Source organism: Drosophila navojoa, chromosome 3 (genome assembly GCF_054131105.1).
Source record: "Drosophila navojoa isolate 15081-1374.11 chromosome 3, UAZ_NAV_1.0, whole genome shotgun sequence".
Taxonomy (NCBI): domain Eukaryota; kingdom Metazoa; phylum Arthropoda; class Insecta; order Diptera; family Drosophilidae; genus Drosophila; species Drosophila navojoa.
In genome coordinates this window covers 20,382,398-20,401,971 of record NC_142891.1, presented here as the reverse complement: position 1 = coordinate 20,401,971, position 19,574 = coordinate 20,382,398, and the positions used below count along the sequence as shown (strand labels likewise).

At 42.6% G+C, this 19,574-nt stretch overlaps 6 protein-coding genes across 8 annotated transcripts; 3 read left to right on the top strand and 3 right to left on the bottom strand.

Annotated features, from left to right (window-relative positions):
- Positions 1-171: 171 nt before the first annotated feature.
- Positions 172-1,384, top strand: dbe (KRR1 small subunit processome component homolog dbe). The gene has a single exon (XM_030382771.2). It carries the CDS (start codon positions 287-289, stop codon positions 1,316-1,318), a length of 1,032 nt encoding a protein of 343 aa, XP_030238631.1. The 5' UTR covers positions 172-286; the 3' UTR covers positions 1,319-1,384.
- Positions 1,385-1,638: 254 nt separating this feature from the next.
- On the top strand, positions 1,639-8,566 carry aru (arouser). Its single transcript, XM_030382757.2, has 6 exons — positions 1,639-2,066; positions 5,252-5,619; positions 5,681-5,824; positions 5,891-7,486; positions 7,831-8,013; positions 8,078-8,566. Exons 2-6 carry the CDS (start codon positions 5,293-5,295, stop codon positions 8,168-8,170), a joined length of 2,343 nt encoding a protein of 780 aa, XP_030238617.1. The 5' UTR covers positions 1,639-2,066; positions 5,252-5,292; the 3' UTR covers positions 8,171-8,566.
- Positions 8,567-8,759: 193 nt separating this feature from the next.
- LOC115562047 (uncharacterized) lies at positions 8,760-12,387 on the bottom strand. 3 transcript variants are annotated; one of them, XM_030382775.2, is made up of 4 exons: positions 10,151-12,387; positions 9,889-10,082; positions 9,232-9,825; positions 8,760-9,167 (listed from the first exon to the last, which is right to left on the bottom strand). In XM_030382775.2, exons 2-4 carry the CDS (start codon positions 9,975-9,977, stop codon positions 8,900-8,902), a joined length of 951 nt encoding a protein of 316 aa, XP_030238635.1. In that variant the 5' UTR covers positions 9,978-10,082; positions 10,151-12,387; the 3' UTR covers positions 8,760-8,899. The 3 variants fall into 3 exon arrangements, with proteins under 3 accessions (XP_030238635.1, XP_089113180.1, XP_089113179.1); XM_089257054.1 differs by having other exon boundaries at positions 9,889-10,060; XM_089257053.1 differs by having other exon boundaries at positions 9,889-12,387.
- Positions 12,388-13,982: 1,595 nt separating this feature from the next.
- Positions 13,983-15,709, bottom strand: LOC115562053 (uncharacterized). The gene is made up of 3 exons (XM_030382781.2): positions 15,511-15,709; positions 15,004-15,127; positions 13,983-14,934 (listed from the first exon to the last, which is right to left on the bottom strand). The coding sequence occupies exons 1-3, from the start codon at positions 15,582-15,584 to the stop codon at positions 14,644-14,646; spliced, it is 489 nt and encodes a 162-aa protein (XP_030238641.1). The 5' UTR covers positions 15,585-15,709; the 3' UTR covers positions 13,983-14,643.
- Positions 15,710-15,715: 6 nt separating this feature from the next.
- Positions 15,716-17,783, bottom strand: kraken (serine hydrolase like 2 kraken). Its single transcript, XM_030382772.2, has 3 exons — positions 17,560-17,783; positions 17,284-17,358; positions 15,716-16,762 (listed from the first exon to the last, which is right to left on the bottom strand). Exons 1-3 carry the CDS (start codon positions 17,762-17,764, stop codon positions 15,930-15,932), a joined length of 1,113 nt encoding a protein of 370 aa, XP_030238632.2. The 5' UTR covers positions 17,765-17,783; the 3' UTR covers positions 15,716-15,929.
- Positions 17,784-18,157: 374 nt separating this feature from the next.
- LOC115562045 (uncharacterized) lies at positions 18,158-19,543 on the top strand. Its single transcript, XM_030382773.2, has 4 exons — positions 18,158-18,295; positions 18,364-18,436; positions 18,500-19,221; positions 19,280-19,543. Coding segments are annotated over exons 1-4 (1,017 nt in total). The 5' UTR covers positions 18,158-18,293; the 3' UTR covers positions 19,500-19,543.
- The last annotated feature ends 31 nt before the right edge of the window (positions 19,544-19,574 follow it).

Sequence of the window (19,574 nt, the reverse complement as noted above, 5' to 3'; positions counted from 1 at the left end):
AAATTATTGGAAATAAAATGCCAGCAGCCTATTTTATTTATAATGCAATGTAATTTGCTTGAGTTAGGAATCAAATGAAATATATTTTGAAGCTATCTCATCCAAACAACCTTGTATATGTTAAGTAAAGATTTAGTTATTGCTATCGATGGTTGAGAGCTCAGTAGATGTTATCGATTATTGTTATACGGGCACACTTTCTACGCAGCTGTTCAAAACAAACGTGCACGGCAAAGTTTCTCAAATCAAATTCCATCTAAAAGGGTTTTTTTTTTTAATTCAAAATATGAGCGACAATGAAAGTGAGGGACCCACAAACCAAAGTACGGAGCCTGTGGACAATGCGTGGTCATTGAAGATACCTGCATTCAAGCCCGAAGACAATCCACATGGTCTGGTAGAGGAGAGCTCCTTTGCCACGCTCTTTCCAAAATACCGAGAGAAATATTTAAAGGAAGTTTGGCCCCTAGTGCAACAATGTTTGGCCGAGCATCATCTGAAGGCCGAACTAGATCTGATAGAGGGCAGCATGGTAGTAAAGACGACACGCAAGACATGGGACCCATATATCATCATTAAATCCCGCGACATGATTAAATTGATGGCACGCAGCGTGCCATTTGAGCAAGCGAAACGTGTCCTTCAGGACGATACCGGGTGTGATATCATTAAAATTGGTAACCTGGTGCACAAAAAGGAGAAATTCGTAAAACGGCGACAGCGTCTCATTGGCCCCAATGGTGCCACTCTAAAGTCTATTGAGCTGCTCACCGATTGCTATGTTCTGGTGCAAGGTAATACAGTCTCGGCCCTCGGTCCATATAAGGGACTGCAACAGGTGCGCGACATTGTACTGGACACCATGAACAATGTGCATCCCATTTATAATATCAAAGCTCTGATGATCAAACGCGAACTAATGAAAGATCCCAAGCTTGCCGGCGAGGATTGGTCACGGTTTTTGCCCAAGTTCAAGAATAAGAACATTAGTAAACGCAAGCAGCCCAAGAACAAGAAGCCTAAGAAGGAGTACACACCATTCCCGCCCCAACAGCCAGAGAGCAAGATCGACAAGCAGCTGGCCACGGGCGAATACTTCCTCAACAAAGAGCAGAAGCAGGCCAAGAGACAACAGGAACGCACTGCCAAACAAGCAGAAGCAGCTAAGAAACAAGACGAGCGTCGTAACAAGGACTTTGTGCCACCAACCGAGGACACGCCCGGTCCATCTCGCAAGCGTGCTGCTGAGGACAATAAAGTCGATGTGCAGGCTCTGAAAGCCAAGTTAATGAAAGCGAATAAAAATAAGAGAAGTTGATCTACAAAGTCCTTCAATTAGTTTCTAAGCTATACCCATTTTTATAAAAACAATAAAAATAACGTTGCCTATCTAGTTTACCAATTGTTTAAAATTAATTATACTGATCACGAATATAACCTGCTATTTTTTTGCGATGAGCGTTCAGGTGGTGTAAGCAAATAAAGTAAAATTTTACGGACCTGCTAGATAACAAACGTAAAAATAAATATGCAAACTTAAATATAACAATATTTTATTAGCTGGGTACTTTTAACGTATTTATATTTATTATAAATTGAATTTATTAGGTGGCAACGCTGGCGCTCTCTCAATGCTATCGCTCACTGTTGCGCTCTCTCATCACAACGGCTGACACTTTGAGGCTTAGCTCTTGTGGCTCTGGCTAACTGAGCTAGAGCTAGCCGTGTTGAGTTAGCCAAGTTAGTATCTTGATTTTGGTCTGGCCTGACGTACTAAACGCGGCCACAGCGGACAACGCGTGTGCTTTTTAAATGACTACAATTACGGCGACATTGCGGCTACAACTTATTTCCTTTACTTTCCATATAATTCGCAAACAAGGAGTGTGAAATAATAATTTATTCAGTGTTTAAATTACGCACACAGTTGCGTATGTATAAGCCAAAAGCAAGCTTTGATTAATATAAAAAAAGTGCTGTAAAAATTGAGAAGAACGAACGAAAGTGGAAAGCCAAAATAGAAGGAAGGCGGACGAGAATACAAAAGCACAACAAGTAAACGGCAGGTAAAAGAATAAAGAAAACAAAAAAGTTGTGGACGAGCGGCTCTCTTAAGCTGAGATTGGAAGTGTGGAGGGAGGGAGATAGATGTCAAGTGTGAAAGAAAGAAATTAGATAAAAGCGCAAGCCCAATTACAGTTAGTTTTTGTGTGTGTGTGTTTTTTTTTTTTAATGAAAATAATAAGCCAGCGTTAATGTCTGTGAAGTATTTAATGGATGAAATGCGTTAGGCATGCCCTGCCTAACACAATCAAATATTTTAAAAGAAAAAAAAAACGAGTTAAAAAATATTCGTATCGAACGTGACAACAAAAATTCGAAATTCGTGCTAATTAGCAAAAGAATGCGCTAATATGAGAAAGAGAGAGGGAAGATGTGTTATATTTGGATGTAGAATGTCTCTGTGTGTGTGTGCATATTAGTTATTGATAAATGCTAACAAGGCAGAGTTGTACTTGTGTGTGTATTTACAGGTGCGACATATGTACACATATGTATACATGCACACACTTAAATAACACCAAATTTGCATATCGAATACCTTTAAATGCTGTCAATTAGTTTGATACTCAATCAATTATTCAAACGATAAAGTAAAACTAAAAATATAGAAAATGTGAGCTTTTCCCTTTTTTTTATAAAAAAAAAAATAATAAAAAAAAAAGATAATAAAAAATATAAGAAATAACGTTCTTGACATACCGTATTAAATAAATATGAACATATCTGCATATCAGGTAAACAATTAAATAAAGCGGTCAATTAGAGTATATAGGCACACACACGCACTTACATACGTACATGTATGGAAGTAACCGATAACGCAGGTCTCTATGAATTAGTGAATGAATTGAACAAAAGCATTGAAAATCAATACGAGAAACCTGCCGCCGCTCCCAGTTTGTATGCATACCTCTACCTTTGGTTGGTGTTATTGCCCATGCTATGTACAACACACTCACACACACATGTACATCTATATATACATTAAGGTATTCGTTTTACATATGTGTACCTAACAGTAAGCGGCCACTTGTGTGAGTGCTTGTGGAAAAAAATCATAAAAAATATCAACAGAGCAAGAGAAAAACAGGTGGAAAAGAAAGCTAAAAAATGCGGTCGTCAAAAAGTAAAGTTGCAGCAGACGCAGCGGGAACAAATCCGAGTTGCCTTTTTAAAGCTCACACAAACAAAAAGACAAACACAGACAAGCACACACACATAGACGCTCAAACAGAACTCAAGTAGGAGAGCCGAGAGTCTCACTCTCGGCGCACCTGGCAAGCGGTAGTCACGCATGCGCATGTGTATGAACGGGATGGCGATAGTGTACTTGCTTGGGGTGTCGGTGTCGATGTCTCCCCATTTGTAACTGAGCCGCGAGTCTCACTTGTTCACAAGCTGGTTTTTCACAAGGGGCCTACCAACAAAAACAACAATAAACAACAACAATAACAGCAACAACAATATCCAAAGCACACTTAGCAATAACAAAAACGTTTGTTGTTTTGCCATTTGTTGCTCCATTGGAATGTTTTTTAGATAAACAAAACAAAAAAACGGAGAAATACTGAAAAATAATATATAAGTCAGGCAGCGCCGCTTATCTGTATTATTACTCATACATACATTCACTGGCGGGGGAATGCAGCTTAAGCCATTCACATGCATACATAAACAAACGTGTATATAAGTAAGTAGTAAGCACATTAAGTGTGTATATATTTTGATGTTAAAATTTTAATTCCAACGTTTTGGTAACTAAGACGAATGACTTTTCCTACTATCAAAACAGTTGCTTATCACGACTTAATTAATTATCTGTACTTAATGAATGGCTGCCTAGCCGGCCGGTCGACCGTTACGATATTACTGTGCCTTTACGACGCTACCGCCACACATACAGCTAAAGAAGTGAAAATAAGATTATTAATGTACACGTAGGGCGAGTATACTACTGACTTCATTATGCTCTGGACACTTTTGTTAGTTAGGTGTGATAATTTTTTATGACCCCCATTCGTCAACGTTGTCTTTGCCCTCAGCATAACTTGTGCTGTAAATCTGTCAACCAAAGGAAAAACAAAAACAAACCAAATATCTATGTACGTACATATGTACATACCTTGCCGATGATGCAATTTGGCATGCGAGAATATAAATAAGCCAAGTATAACATACATACATACATATGTATGTATCTATATAGTTTGACTCTAACATTCAAATTATAAATTCCCACACACATACGCACACTCACGTGCATGTGTGCACATATGTGTATAACTATGTGATCGCCTGTTACGGGGCATCCGGCGCAGTCGCCGTCGGCACACGCCTAAGTAGTTGCTGTCACTTAAGTCGAGGGAGCGGCTCTTTGCCAATGTGTATGGGTGTGTGTGTGCATGAGTGTGTGTGTGTGTGTGCGTGCAGGCGAGAGAGCGGCCTGTTTCGTGCTCTTTGCGATTTGGCAAACTGTTGAGCGCGTTAGCGAAAGAGAGTGGAAGAGGGAGAGCGGTAAGGTTGCCAGCGGCCACATAGACAAACAGGTAGATTCTATACAACTGACAAACTGACAGCTGGGCTCAGCTATAGACTGCGGGAAGAGATGGGACGGGGAAGCGCGATTTTTAAATTCCAAAGCTGCGCGACTGCGAACGAAATGTTAAAGTTTGAGAATGGCTACATACATACATATACGCTGTTCGCATTTTACGAAAGGAGTATTTTGGTATCGCATGTCTAATCTTTTCTAATGCATTAAATAATTATTTTAAAAATCACAATTTGCAATACAAAGTGAAAAAAATCAACGATGAATTCGACAGTTATTGATTATTTATTTAAAACCAAGTCACTATCTTAATTGTTGCTATCATTCGCTGTAGTCGATATTTTAGTAGTCACTGTTTTAGGGGCGCGACCTTTGCGTTTCAAGCAATTTAAATGTATTACAAGCAGACTTTCTGAATGGCTTGCACGTGTAACAGAGTATCGCGTAGTCGCTTACACCTGTTTTAAAATATTTACTTGTTGCGTTTGTACCTTGTGCTGAGCATGGAATGTGGCCTGAGTCAGAGCCGCAGCCACTGCGCAATATTTAAACCCACAAAGCAAGCTTGTTGGCTGGCTGACTGACTGACGGGCTAATGTGGATGCTTATAGTAAATTCCGACATTTTCACTTTCAGCTAGTGAGTCCGGATAAACATTCACATTCACCATTGCCAAGATGGTCAATCATCATTCAAATGGTGGCGGCAGCGCCGGCAATAGCAGCGGAGGCGCCCATGGTGGTGCTGGCGGCGATTACTCCGGCGACGATCGCAGCGGTGGCGAAGAACGAGAGCGATTGGATGGCATGGATTTGCATGATAAGCCCACATATCTGCTCGAGCATCTGGCCACGTTCACCGTGAACAAGGAGTCGGGCATTGTGTATCCAGCGGACGGTATGCGTCGCCTGCTGCAGCTGGAGAAGACAACGGGCATTTGGTCGCAGAAGATGCAGCTCTGCTTGGACTATCAATGGGTGCTCATTATGGATTACGAGACGGGGGTAGGTAAATGGAACTGCAGCTAACGATAAACTTTATTAACGAATCCCCTTTCTTGAACAGAACATCATCGAGAGATTTCCCGCTTCACTGGTGCAGGAGCCAACCGCCTTCACATCTAACGATGCCATGGAGCTTTACAATAATATACTGGTCTTTATTGTCTCGGGCGGTGGTGGTTCACGCTCCGAAATGCACATATTTCAGGTGAGTAATCTGCTTAATCCTTAGAAAGCCACACGATTTTATTCAATTTCATCTTTTCTCCGCCAGTCACAAAGCGTTTCTGCTGTTCATTTAGTGGAGGACTTGAAGCAGTTGCGCAGCGGTAAAATGATCACACAACAACGTGGCGCCACGCCCACACAGCATACGAGTGGCGCCTCTGGTTCCGGCATGGCCGGCATGATGATGAGCAAAACATCGTCCTCCTCATCGCACAGTCGCATGGAGCAGCATCATCAGCGTGAACAACGGGATCGGGAGCGCGGCAGGGATCGGGAAAGGGAAAGGGAGCGGGAATTGCATGTGCAGCATCATATGCATCAGCGCAGCAGCGTGGATCAGTATGGCATGCGGGGCTCTGGAGCTGGCGCGGTCACTGATGTGGATATTGGCCCCAATGGAGAGACGGACTCCGAGCATGGTTGCGTCAATGATCGCGACGAGACAAGCTCCACGTCCAGCGAGAAATACGAACGGGATGTGGCCGTGCTGAATCATTGCTTCGATGACATCGAAAAGTTCATTGCACGGCTGCAGCACGCGGCTGCCGCCTCGAGGGAGCTGGAGCGGCGTCGTCGCAATCGCAAGTCAAAGAAACGTGATCCTGGCGAGGGCCTCCTCACGTTGCGCACCCGGCCGCCGCACGAAAAGGAGTTCGTGGATATATTTGCAAAGTTCAAGCTTTCGTTCAATTTGCTGGCCAAGTTGAAGGCGCACATCCATGATCCCAATGCGCCGGAGCTTGTGCATTTTCTATTCACACCACTGGCTCTCATCGTGGAGGCATCCAGCGATACCTACTACGAGTCGCAGCTGCCGTCGCGCGTGGTCAATCCCTTGCTCACCCGCGAGGCCATCAATTTGCTAATCAACTGCGTCACCAGCAAGGAGACCGAGCTGTGGCGCTCCCTGGGCGATGCCTGGGTCATACCACGCGACCAGTGGAAGGAGGATGTTGGCTCCTATCATCCGGTCTTCCTCGATGGCTGGTCACCCGATTACTTAGTCATTGACGAACTAGAGGCCACATCGCCCACGCACGTCAGCAAGCGTCGGCTCGAGGTGCAGCCGGGTCCGGGCAGCCATCTGTCCGGTCTGAATGGACGTGGCGCTGCCGGCGGCTACGATGACTACGACACGAATGGCATTGGCATCTCGCTCAGCGAGAAGTACACCATACACCATGGCAACGATCGGGATCGTGAACGGGAACGAGATCGATCCGGTGCAATAAGTGCCTCCGATTTCAATGCACGCAGCGAGCTCTCCTTTGACTCCATTGAACGTGGCAGCGGCGGAGGCGGCGGTGGTGGCATCCCTTCCAGTGGTGCTGGCCATGGCCCCACTGCTGGCCCCACACTCAGCGCTATTACAGCGGGTCTACAGAATTTACACACACGCGACTCCCGCAACGTGAGCAGCTCAGGCGGCAACTATGGAGCGAGCGGCGTTGGTGGCGGCGTCTCCGAGATATCCGCCGTCACAGCACGCGGCGTGGCCAATGCAAATGCTAGCGAGGATCAGCTGCTGGAAGCCTGGCTAGAGGATCTGCAGGCAGCGGGCGCTAAAATTGTTCTGGTCACCTACCCACGCACCGCCAACAATGACAAGGAGCTGAGCGTGATGCGCGGTGAATACTTGGAGGTGGGTGTACGATATACATACATACATACATATATGTGTATGTGCAGGGAATATATTATAAGTGGACCTATTGGCCAAAGATTTTCGTGTATCGAAAGTAAATTTTAATTTATACGATCGGAGAATCTTTTTAAGAAATTTATATCTTTTAAGCAGTATACATCAAATTATCTATAGATATAACGTTTGTTCCAATCCTCAGAGCACTACTTTAAGTGATAAAACTTTAGATCTACTTGTATATAGATCCACGTGTACAAAGTATCGTGACTTTGTTCTTTAACTCATTTCACTTATCAGATTCCTCTTTATTTTACTTACATGACCTGTTTTGTTTATTTCAGATTCTGGATGACACCCGGAAGTGGTGGAAGGCGCGCAATATACGCGGCCAGGTGGCCCATGTGCCGCACACGATTGTCACGCCCTTCAATTATGGCGACGGGGATGGCGGCAATGGTCAGTTCTATGGCCAACAACAGCAGGTGGCAGCGAATAAGTCACGTCATATGTCACCAGGCAATGTGGTAAGTCGGCCCTCTAAATCCAATTGTACCTCAGCTACTTAACAGTTATTTCCCTTTATTGCAGGACAATCCGAGCATGGATCAACGTTCGCCAGATGCCACGGATATGATACGTAGCAAGCACCTGGGAAAGAAGGGCGAATTCCGTTACTTTTAAGAAAACTGCTTTCATAATCTAATCCAATATGAGCGAATAGTTGAACCTGACCTGCGAACAGAATTTGAAAGGAATGAACCCTACTTAAAAGCCTAGTTTGTAGCTCCGTTTCGATTTGTATATGTGTGTTTTATTATCAAAATGAAAACTCGAAACTAACCGTAAGACTAACTATAAGTTGTACTTCATCGAAGTTTAGCCAAACACACACATACACACACACACACACACACTCAGCATCACAGTAGAGTGCCCATACCATATGGTATATACATATTGTTTATAAAGAGAGTGGGACTGGCGGCGAAAGCAATCAATTGTTTAATAAACCCTGGTCCTTGCAATAACTAAAGGAACCTAAATAAATAAAAAGTTGATTTAATCGTTTATCGATAATTCAAATGTTTCTTGTTATAGGTTATTGTTGGTTTATAGCAGGTATACATACATATGTTGGTATATTAAAAGCTGAATAGTTACTGTCTATGTATAATTTAAAGAGTTTATAGTTGTTATTGTCTTATCGATTCCTTATAAAACCTAAGTTGGTTGAGAAATCTTTGTTCCCTGGAAATTTGAAGAAAATTATTATATTCTCCATGACTTTTTTTGAATGAATTCGATTTATTTAATAAACATGCTAGACTACAGGTAGCTAATTAACTGGTGTATTAGAAAAAAATGTCAACGATTGCAACTAGAGAGATTCCAAAATTCGACAATTCCTCTTTAGATTATCGACAATTTCTCGACACGCGAGAGCAATGGGGAATCCGAGTGATATTCCAAGCTCCTGACCGAAAAGTCGCCCACTTCATTGGTAAAGCACTTGAGCGTAGAAATGGAAAACGGACGCAATGGGAAATTGTAATAGGTAAAATATTGTCCATTGACGGCAATGAGGAACGAGCGATCGCCAATGCCGAAGGCGATCTTAAAGAGTTTGCCACGCACAAACGGAAATTCGCCTTCGGTTTCTTCGTCGTCAGGGGCATAGCTGGGCCGAGGGGTAAAAAGAGAGATTCAGAAAATTGTATATAGAACTGAGTATTTGCACCCACCTGTTGTCCTCACGCTGATAGGAGCGCGATACGGTCGTCCTATCGAAGTTCACATGGAACTTGAGCACCATGCGACCCGTATCGTTGCACTGGAAGCAAATGGAAAACTCCGTAGTGGGTGGACCCTTGGCAATGCACTCCATGGCCACAACGGTGCCCGTCTCGTAGCGCCTGGGCACATCGCTCTGAAAGGCCACACGATCGACGCACATCAGGCTGCGAGGAAACACCAGGGGGAACAGCATGCGATGATGGAACTGGGTGATCTTTTCGAAATCCCCATAGGCACGCACATAGTTGATTTGCTTGGGAAATTTGACGAACTCGAACGACCCATACAGCTGGTCATTCACATAGATCTCGAAGCAGCGCTGCAGTACGGCTACGCGAAAGGTGAAGCACTGACCCGGCACTAGCGGATTCTTGGGTCCGTCACATTTCCAATTCTTGGAGATCTCCTCCTGCTGCCAGCCCTCGCCTGGCTGGAACATGCTGCGTATGATCTGGCCTTCGCGAAAATTGGCCTCGATTTTGAGGAAAACCGTTTCGCTTTCATTCTGAGCATTCACATTATCCGTCAAGTCCAACGAGATTCTGCAAAGATTTCCGTTTACCTCATCGACAATGAAGAGTTAGCAAAAAATATTTGTTGCCTACTTATTGGGATGCGGCTTGACTTTGCCGCTAAGGATGACCACATGACCGAACGGCACCTCCGTCAGCACTTTAGCCTTCCAGATGTTCATTGCGATTCAACTGCTGCAATGCAACTGATTCGTTGATTCGTTCCTTCACTCAGCTCGCAGACATTTTGTGCCTTTGTGTAGCTCTGTTTTATGTGATGTTATATGCTAATAGATTTGCCATTCATTGGCTTTCTACATTTATTATGATTATGTAAAGCGAAATGAAGAATTACCTGCAGCCGCATGCAAACTTGACATGGACACACGGTAAGGTTAACCCGTCATCGAAGGACCCTTCCACGTTCTCCCTTCCACAGGCCTTTGTATAGGCCTTTGGGCCGCAGCGTACCCGCTCTTGACTGCACTGAACTGAACCTTGTGCCTTTATTTATTTGATTCAATCCTTGCCTTTGTAACCCATAACTGTCATCCTGAAGCGCTTTTCACGGTTGTTGGCCCTACGCCGACACCGACGGCGACGCCGACGCCAACGCCCCCGCCTCCTAGACAAATTATTAGCCAGTTACCTGGGCTATTGTTGTTGCGTGTCTTTCAGCGAAATAAAACAAGGCAACAATTGATTCCCTGTCTAAAGTTTTTGCATTTACCAGCTAGCAACACGGCCCTAAGCTCGGGGCCACTCATCATCGTCGTCATCATCATCATCAACAGCCTTCTTGGTAGCTCTCTTTTGGACAGGGAATTCATTTTCGTTTCTTTTGACGTTTCTTGGCACCCACGCCTCCTCGACGCCAATGACATCGAAGTAGTTGCTCGACTCGCATCTAGTGGGAGTAGTCGATTATATGTATATATAGATGTGGCACGTCCTCGTCTGTCGTTTGCACCTGATCGTCGTGAAATTGTGTTTCAACAAGGCTCTACGAGACTCTGCACGGCTCTGCAGGGTTACGTAGATAGGTCCCAAAATAATCATTTAATTATGACTCTGTTTGGCAATTAGCAAGAAAATCGTAATCATAAATTCAATTATCCACTTGTTTATAGTTCATTGAACCTTACCCCCCGGGGCCTGACCTTGTCGACCTCACCTCCGAAAAACGAAGGGCTGCCACTGCTACAGAACTACAGCTAATGAAGTAATCGTGTCGATTTCAACTTTAATTTCCGCTTGTCACTCGTGCTGATAACTCGAGCAAGGTTCTGTGTACGTTGCACAATTATCAGTTTCCATTTCAGTCTAAAAACCCTCACGCCCATATATACTCGTATGTATCTATGTATGTACATACATACATACGACAAGCCACGTCGTCGATGGAACATGCATTAGCTTAGGGGCCCCGAGATTCCCTGCCTCGTTATCGTCAATACAACCCAAATAAATCTTACAACCGTACCTCGGGCATGTCGAATGACTTTAAAGCAGCCAACGACACGTCTACAAAAAAAAAATCAGATTTTACACTCGCCCGATGGGACGGGCGCTGTTAGGGGTTAGGGCTACGGCTAGGGGGTGTATATCGTGCAAAGCAATAATGGTAATAGCTTTATGGCCTATGCTATGGCTGTCCATAAAAGTGCTCACTAAAACAGTAGCCCAACTCGATCGTCAATATATATATATATATATACAAGTATATATACATATGAATATACGCTACAGCTATTGCTAGGGTATCGATAGAGAGCTATAGCTGCTCTCCCTCTCTCTTTCGCTCTTTCAGATTCTATACGGGCGCGCAATCAGTTTAATGTTCAGATTAGAAGCTGACTGGCTTGCATATATCTCGTATCAGTGTCATTATCAATGGAAGAGAGAGAGAAAGAGAGTGAAGGAGAGAGAGAGAGCCTCAGCTTGTGTGCAACTTGTATGTGATTGATTGTGGAGGTAACGGTCTGCTTATCTCTGTCAGCGATTCTTCGCTCAGGTGCCAATAAACGTTACCCAGCCTAGGGCTCGCTCCTCGATCGAATTTTGATTTGGCAGTTGATGACGTTGACAAATAGCCAAAAACGATTTGGACTTAACTGTGTAAATTAGTTAGGTACGTTCACACACACACACACACAGATACAGTGACACCTGGCCAGGTGGTCGCAGGCGGCCCACCACGTGGCGTTTTATCGGGCGTGAAAATAACTTAAGCCAAACGAACAAACTTTTTGCAATGCTTTTCGAACAGTTTGCATTCCCTTGGCCCAAGTAATTCGCAGCCCCCCAGGAGCACACATTGAACAGGAAAGTGCCGCACCGTCTGAGCACACCACACAAAATTGATATTGATTGGGATTGGATCGTAACTCCTCTAACGATCGCACCTGGGCAGCGCGTGGCACTATGCACTTGTCGCGTATCGAAACGTAACTGAAACGTTGGATTTGTCGATGAAATTTAAAACGTCAACGCTGCTTGGCGGGCCACGAAGTTGTCGATCGCTCGAACCGAGCGAGTGCTCCCTGGGCTGATATGAATTGCAAGAGCTGGAGCACACAGACAGGCCCAAGCACACACACACACACACATATGCGCACCTGTGCTGATGAAAGGAGAAAGAGGAGGAGTTTCGAGTGTATATGTGTGTGTGTGTGTGTGTGTGTGTGTGTGTGTGTAGCCAAGACAGAAAGCAAATAAATATGAAATATTGAACGCATAAATGTGGGACAAAAGTGGGTAATTTTTTATATTTTTTGTTGTTGTTTTTAGATAGCAATACGACAGAGTCTACAGGTGTGCAGGCGATACCTCTGTGTGTGCTTGTGCGTGTGTGTGTGTGTATTGACTATTAAGTTAACGATACCCAGCTGGAAATGCAGTCCTCAATCAGTAGTAGCTCACTCTAGTTGCCATGTCAGCCTGATATGCTCACTGACATGTCAAGGAATCTGTCATGCTGCTGAGAACACAATTCACTTAAAGTAAGAACAAGAATTCAAGTCTTAAGGGTTGAAGAATTCTATATGCTAGAATACGATTTCAGCTAAAACATGCATTTATAATCAAATATTTATAATATAAATATATATAATATAAAATACTTTGGCTACATAGATACAATGTGGTACTTGAAAAAAATTATTTGTGTTTCTTTTTGAGAACTCGCTAAGAAGCAAAAGGACAGAGACTATAATTTTAAATGAAAAGAAGCTATATAAAATATGTCATATGTACAGTAAGCAAAAAACGCCATGAATATAATAAAGTAGATCTGTGATTATAAATTTAAAATTAAAAAATTTTAAAATATAACATTTTAATAAAAAAATATTTTTATTATACGGTATAATATCATTTATTAATATTTATTATATCCATCTTATATATACATTTATATTATTATGAATCAAAATGATCTAATTATACTTCTAGGTATAATATTTAAGGTCGAAGATTGTATTCTTCTATGGATGCCCGTATGCTCATTGATTAGCTTCAACTTGAAAACTAGTTCAGACAACTCCGAATAGATAGCTTCTTTGACCTGATGGTAAAGCTACATAGCAAATCTTTCTATTCCAAGGCTACCCAAGTTAAAATTAAAAAAAAAAAATACTAATTTTGCAAAAACAAACATAAGAGATATGTGTATCAGCTCGAGTGCCCCACTTACAATCATGACGAGCCTTCAAAGTCTCCTGCATATAGCTAATGACAATGTCACTTAGCTCAATCATGTTCAGGTGTTGCATGTGTAACGCATTTTCCATTGGGCCTAGATGCAATTGTCTGGTCTTGACGTAGGAAAATGAAATGGAAATGTCGCTAACGACAAGTTTAAACTGTTTTGTATGTCGCTTGTGTGCATTACAATTTGTCTCAATAGATTTCGAGACGGGAGAGCTCGTCTTATCAGCAGCCGCAGCAGGTAGTTGCTTTATATCTACATACATATATACCTGAGTAACTGTGCGGGTGTGCGAGTGTGTGTGTGTGTGCTGCTTCATAACACAAATGACTTCAACTCAAATTGTTGTTTGCTATTTGCTCGACATACATATGACGGCAACAAGCGAGTATTGAAGACACGTTTGCATTGGTATAGAGTAGATAGACGAGTGTTCTCTTCTTTTCAGTGGCTTTATCAACGAGCATGTCATGTACTCTTCTTCTTTTTTTGTTTTTTGTATGTGGAGTAAAACCTCATAATTTTCTTTGATGTTTGCAAGAGCCGTAGTGTCATTAATTGATTTATACTAACATCGATTGCCATAGACTGTCCCTTAGCTGTCTGTCCAAATGTCCATCGATCTATCAGTCTGTCAGTCTCTCCCTTGACACTGGATATCAATCGTGATCGATCTGTGAGTCGATTGCATTGGGTCATGCAGCAGTTGCAACACCACATAATTGCCAACAAATTTGGAGTACAATTTGGTAATGTGTTTACTCTTCTCTTGAATTGTTGCTGTTGTTGTTGCTTCTTGTTAGCATCTTGTGCTTTGAGATACCGACAAACATGCCACAGAACTTACATTTAGTAAATTGAGATACAATTTAGTTAGTTGCGATAGGATTGCCAGCTTTTGGTTAGATCTTGTGTGGTGCTTTCCCATTGGATACACCTGTCACTGGCTGCACTGGGTGTTTATTCGTTTTGGGTTCTTGTTGACAGTGGGGAAAAAGCATACAACTCGCATTTTGTCATGTGTGTACATTTGTTTGCTGTCTATTTATTCAGCTTGTGAATTGAATTCTTTTTTTCTGCTAAACTCCAGTTGTTCGAGCGACACGTCTTGCCTTGACTAGTAGAATTCCATGAATTTGTCAATTGCGACGACTTTCGCCAGTTGCTGTGTAGCTTTTGCTGCTGGCCTCCAACACATCATGCATAATCAGGTCATATAGATTTTCCTCCTCCTTAGCGTCATCGTCGCCCACATTTACTTGGCCGGATAGCTCCTGTTTCTTTGGTTTGCTGTTGCCTGTGCTTTTGTGCTCTTGTTTATTGAGGCTCGCCAGTTCGTTTTTATAGTTCTCTAGAGCACGCTGTAGCAGCTTTTCGACAGGCGAATACGTAGAACGTGAGCGTAAACGGGCCTTTGCTATTTCTAATGACTGTAAAATGATACAATGATCCAATATTAATTTACTTAAATTGACTTCATGTACTGAAAGTGAAATCACCTTTAGGGTATTCGCATTTCTCTGTAATGCTTCTTCGTAGGATAAAACTTTGGGCGACTGTGTGGATATTGCTTTCTCTGCCAATTTTTCGCTTTGACGTTCTAGTTTTAGTTCCTCAGCTTGCCTGCAAGATGAACAATTGTTAAATATTTTTGAAAATCCGTTAAACCCACTGCGAGCAAAAGCAACGGCATCTATCGGCAATTAAGCGTACTAAAATGCCATTCATATTGAGTACTGTTACTCTGTACTCCGAGCACTGTTAACCGGCTGTTATCGAATTTATTATTTAATATAAATATAAGTAGCAGCGAATGAAAAACATTTGATTTACTTCGATATTCACAGGGTATATAAGACGAAAAAACTCGAAATGTAATTTTATAAACGGCCAAATTGTATGCTAAGCTTTAACAGCTTTAATGAATAAAGTAGAGACACACTGGCCGCCCGGCAAATATTCTTGATTACTTTTCAAATATACATAGCAGTTTCAAGTTCACTTACACCTTTTCCAGTTTCTTATCAATCTCAGCCTCCAGTGCTTGATACTTTTCATTTATTTCTTTTATTAAATCCATTTAAAATGCAATGCGTCTAATTCGAGTCATTAAAATATTAAAGTGAAGCTAAACAAACACAAAAGGTTGCTAGGCAACGTTGTGTATTCAGTGTTGTCTAATTGTCAAAAAAATTCAATATTTACAATGTAACCAAAAGAAACGTTTAAATTTTGTAATACTGGTTAAATCATAATGCATATAATTATCTAACTATTATAGTATCAAGCCTGCTACTTAATTAATTCGTTAACTGTAGGATTAACACAATGCGTAAGATCAACTTACGTTAAATGTTCACTTTTTACGTTAAATGTTAATCTGAGCAACTGAACAAAACGGGTATTTACATTTACATATCTTCTATTACTTATTTAAGAGAAATTGATTTATGTGCGGCGCCACTCGTTCGGGCGTCACCAGGTGCAGGTGGTGTGTGCCCGGCACTTCCACGTAAACCACATGCTCAGCATGTTGCTTAAGTGTTGCAATTACCTCCGCGTAAAATTCGGGCATCTCGAACTTCATGCCCGGCACTCCACGAATGTTGAGCACTTTGCAACGAATCTGTCGTGCGTAGGCCAGCGTTTGCTCTTTTGTGAACAGGCCCAGCAGGCTGACTTTGAGACGCAGATCACGGGAGAAGAGGTAGCCACTGTGATTGGGCTTCATGCCGCGCCGCATCAAAACCCGCACAGATTCATCATCCACGGATCCATCGTAGGCATCCAAAACTAACTTGATCATCTCCTCATATGAGTAGCAGGGCTGTTTACTCTGCGGCAGCGTCTCATAGTCCAGAAACTTGTCCAACGCCTTGCCGGTGCCCTCGGCCATGCGGCTAACGCCCCTCACCGTTGGTCCAGCGATATCGATGTTGATCAGCTTGTGCACCTCGTTGGGGAAGCTGGCAGCATACATGAAAGTAAGTGCGCCGCCCAACGAGTGACCCAACAGCGTGACGTCCTTCCAATTGTACTTTCGCACAATGCGCCGGATCAGGCAGATGCCATCCCAGAAGATGAAGTACTGCATGCCCTGCGGATAGTGCGACGAGTGTCCATGCCCCGGCAAGTCAATGGCCAGCACTGAAACGTCTGCCGGCAGCAGTGGGCAGAGTCTATCGAATGAGCCACAGTTATCCTGCCAGCCATGCAGCGCCAGAATCGGTTGCCTATTCCGTGAGCCCCACCATTTGCCTGTAAAATAAGACGTCATTAGAGATTGCATCTACATATATACATATGAATACATTTGAAATTAAATAGTAAATTTACATGAGAAAGTCTCGTGAGACGTTCAAGAATTTCCTTGACTCTGTTATGTCTACGGCGGAAATGTGATATGGATGCTAATCAGCTGATTATAACATATACGGCTGAAATTTAGAGATGATCACACCTCCGATCACATCTATTATATTTGCCTAATCAATTCATGCCATATTATTTGCAGAAATCTATACGAAAATAGTCAATCACTACAGGGTAATATCTGATCAGATAGGCTTGAACACGCGCAGCTTGTTGTTGTTCTACGATACCTGTTGTTGTACTATTGTTGTTGTTGCTGTGCTTGCTATTCAAATAATCCGCAATCGCAGCCATAGGAAGCGTGCGTCTATGAGTCGTGTGTGCGCAGATAAGCTGATTGATGGTGACTCAGCATAGCCATGCTGAGCGTTAGAATTGAAGGCTGAGGCTTTTGCTCAACGACTTACCTGTAACAGTTCCCCAGGGCACATCGATGGAGAATTCCTCCCAGCTGTTTTCGCCCAACGTTGGCATTGAACCGTCTGAAAATGTCAAATTAAAGTTTCGCATGAGCAAACATACATACGTTAATATAACAACAGGTTTATGTGCCAGATTTTGTTGCTGGATTTGCTAGTTAGCTAATCACAGCTGGTTCATAAACGCTGGTGAAATCGCTGGCTGTCTGGCTGTTGGTATCAAACTTTGGACCACGGGTCGCAGAAATTGCCCAATTCACTCACTTGTCTTAGCCGTCATTGCGTCGTTCAAAGAGGTTGTTGTTGCGACTCGCGCCTGTGCCATGCTTTGGAAGGGACGCTTCGGAGCGGATAGCGAAACACTCGTAAACAATGAAATTTCGCTACTGCGGCCACAGTCTGAGCGGTTATTTTGTGTAAGCAATAACAGCACTGTTAAGATAACATATCCGCGAAATGTTACTAACATCGTGCAGTTGGACCACTGCTAAAAGTCTAATTCCCATTTCTTAGTTTTTTTTCTGAAATCATAAACAAAACAAAATCTATTTAGTCTCATACAGTAATAGGAATTAAGTTGGCTATAAATTCACATACATTCAAATTTAGCTGCTGAACCATGCTACGCAAATATTTGGAAAATTAACATGACCATATTGAGTAATTAACTGATAAGACATATGGAACAGCGAACTAGCTAACTTTTTGGTATTAACAAAACATCAATAATTGAATGAAGTTAAAAAATAAGCAAGTGATAACAAATAAGTTACGTATATAAATTATTTTGAAATTTGTTACAACCAAAAATTTTTTTAATTCAAGCCATCTTTAGCAGCCTAACATTATTTCATATTATTACAGTAACAGTTACTGCCACCCATCTGCTAACCGCCATCTGAGCAGCACTATTTCGATCAGCCACGCGCTTTACAGCACTACTGCGCCCAAGCAAAGCAAATATAGAAAATAAAGTAAATAAATAATATTTAATCACAATGTAAGTAAATTGATAAAATATTAATTACTAGTTGCATACAATACAATGCATAATTTTGTTACTTGCAGGACTGAGTACTGGAAATCCAATGAACGCAAGTATTGCGATTTCTGTAAGTGCTGGTTAAGCGACAACAAAGCTGTGAGTAAACATTTCAATAGAATCTGAAACGCTTATGTGTAACAATGGAATTAACTTTTCCAGAGTATTGCTTTTCATGAAAGCGGCAAGCGACACAAGCTAAATGTGTCCAAGCGCATCACTGAAATCAGTCGCAATAGCGAAAAGTCGGAGCGGGAGAAGCAGAAAGTGGACGCACAGATTCGCAAAATGGAAGAAGCGGCCATGAAATCCTATGCGCAGGATATCCATGGCTACCATGGCGATATGACCGCACGTTCCATCAATACAGTGCTCAGTGCAACTGCCTCCAGCAGTGGCAGCAAACTGGGTCCGTATGGCAAGCCCCGACAAATCGATCCAATGCGATTGGAGGGCGATTCCGATGAGGATGAAGATGGTCGACGGGTTAATGTGGATAAAGTTGCGGCTGAAACGGTGCCAGATGCATCCCTGTGGGTGGAAGGCAAATCGGATGAAGGCTACACGTACTATTGGAATGTGAAGACAAACGAATCTGTCTGGGAGCCACCAAAAGAGGGGTTTCTTTCCTATGCCGAATACGAACGCATCAATCAATTAGCCATGGATCAACAGGCGGTGACGCAGGCGGAGGAAGCGCTACGTTTTCGTGCCAATGCAGATGAGGAGGTGGCGCGTTTCAATCGTGAGCGGCATGCGAAACTTTATCGCAAACCAGAGAATCCCAAGGAAAAGAATCAGAAGGAGGAGAAGAGACAGCAGTTTAAAACTGAAGAGGAAGCTGCTACCAAGGAAATTGGACAATGGCAGGTGGTGGAGACTAGGTACGTGTATTGTTAGTACACTTGTAAAAATCTATGTTTTAACTATAACTATTTGCAGACCACCTGAAGAGCCCATCGATTGGCAGTTACCGAAAACGGACTACTATGCGGTAGAGCCTGTTGCAGCAGCGACGACAGAGCCCGAGCCGCCTGTAAAACGCTTCAAGGAGAAAACCATATCAGGATTGGATGAGGAGACGGCCAGCAGTGCGCCCGCCACATTCAAAAAACGGAAATTTGCAAATAAAGGAAATGTGCGCAAACCATTAGCTGATTAGGAACAGTACCTGTAGCTTATAATTTAATAAATTCTTTTAATTATCGTTTAAAAAAATATGCAATTGAAATTTTAT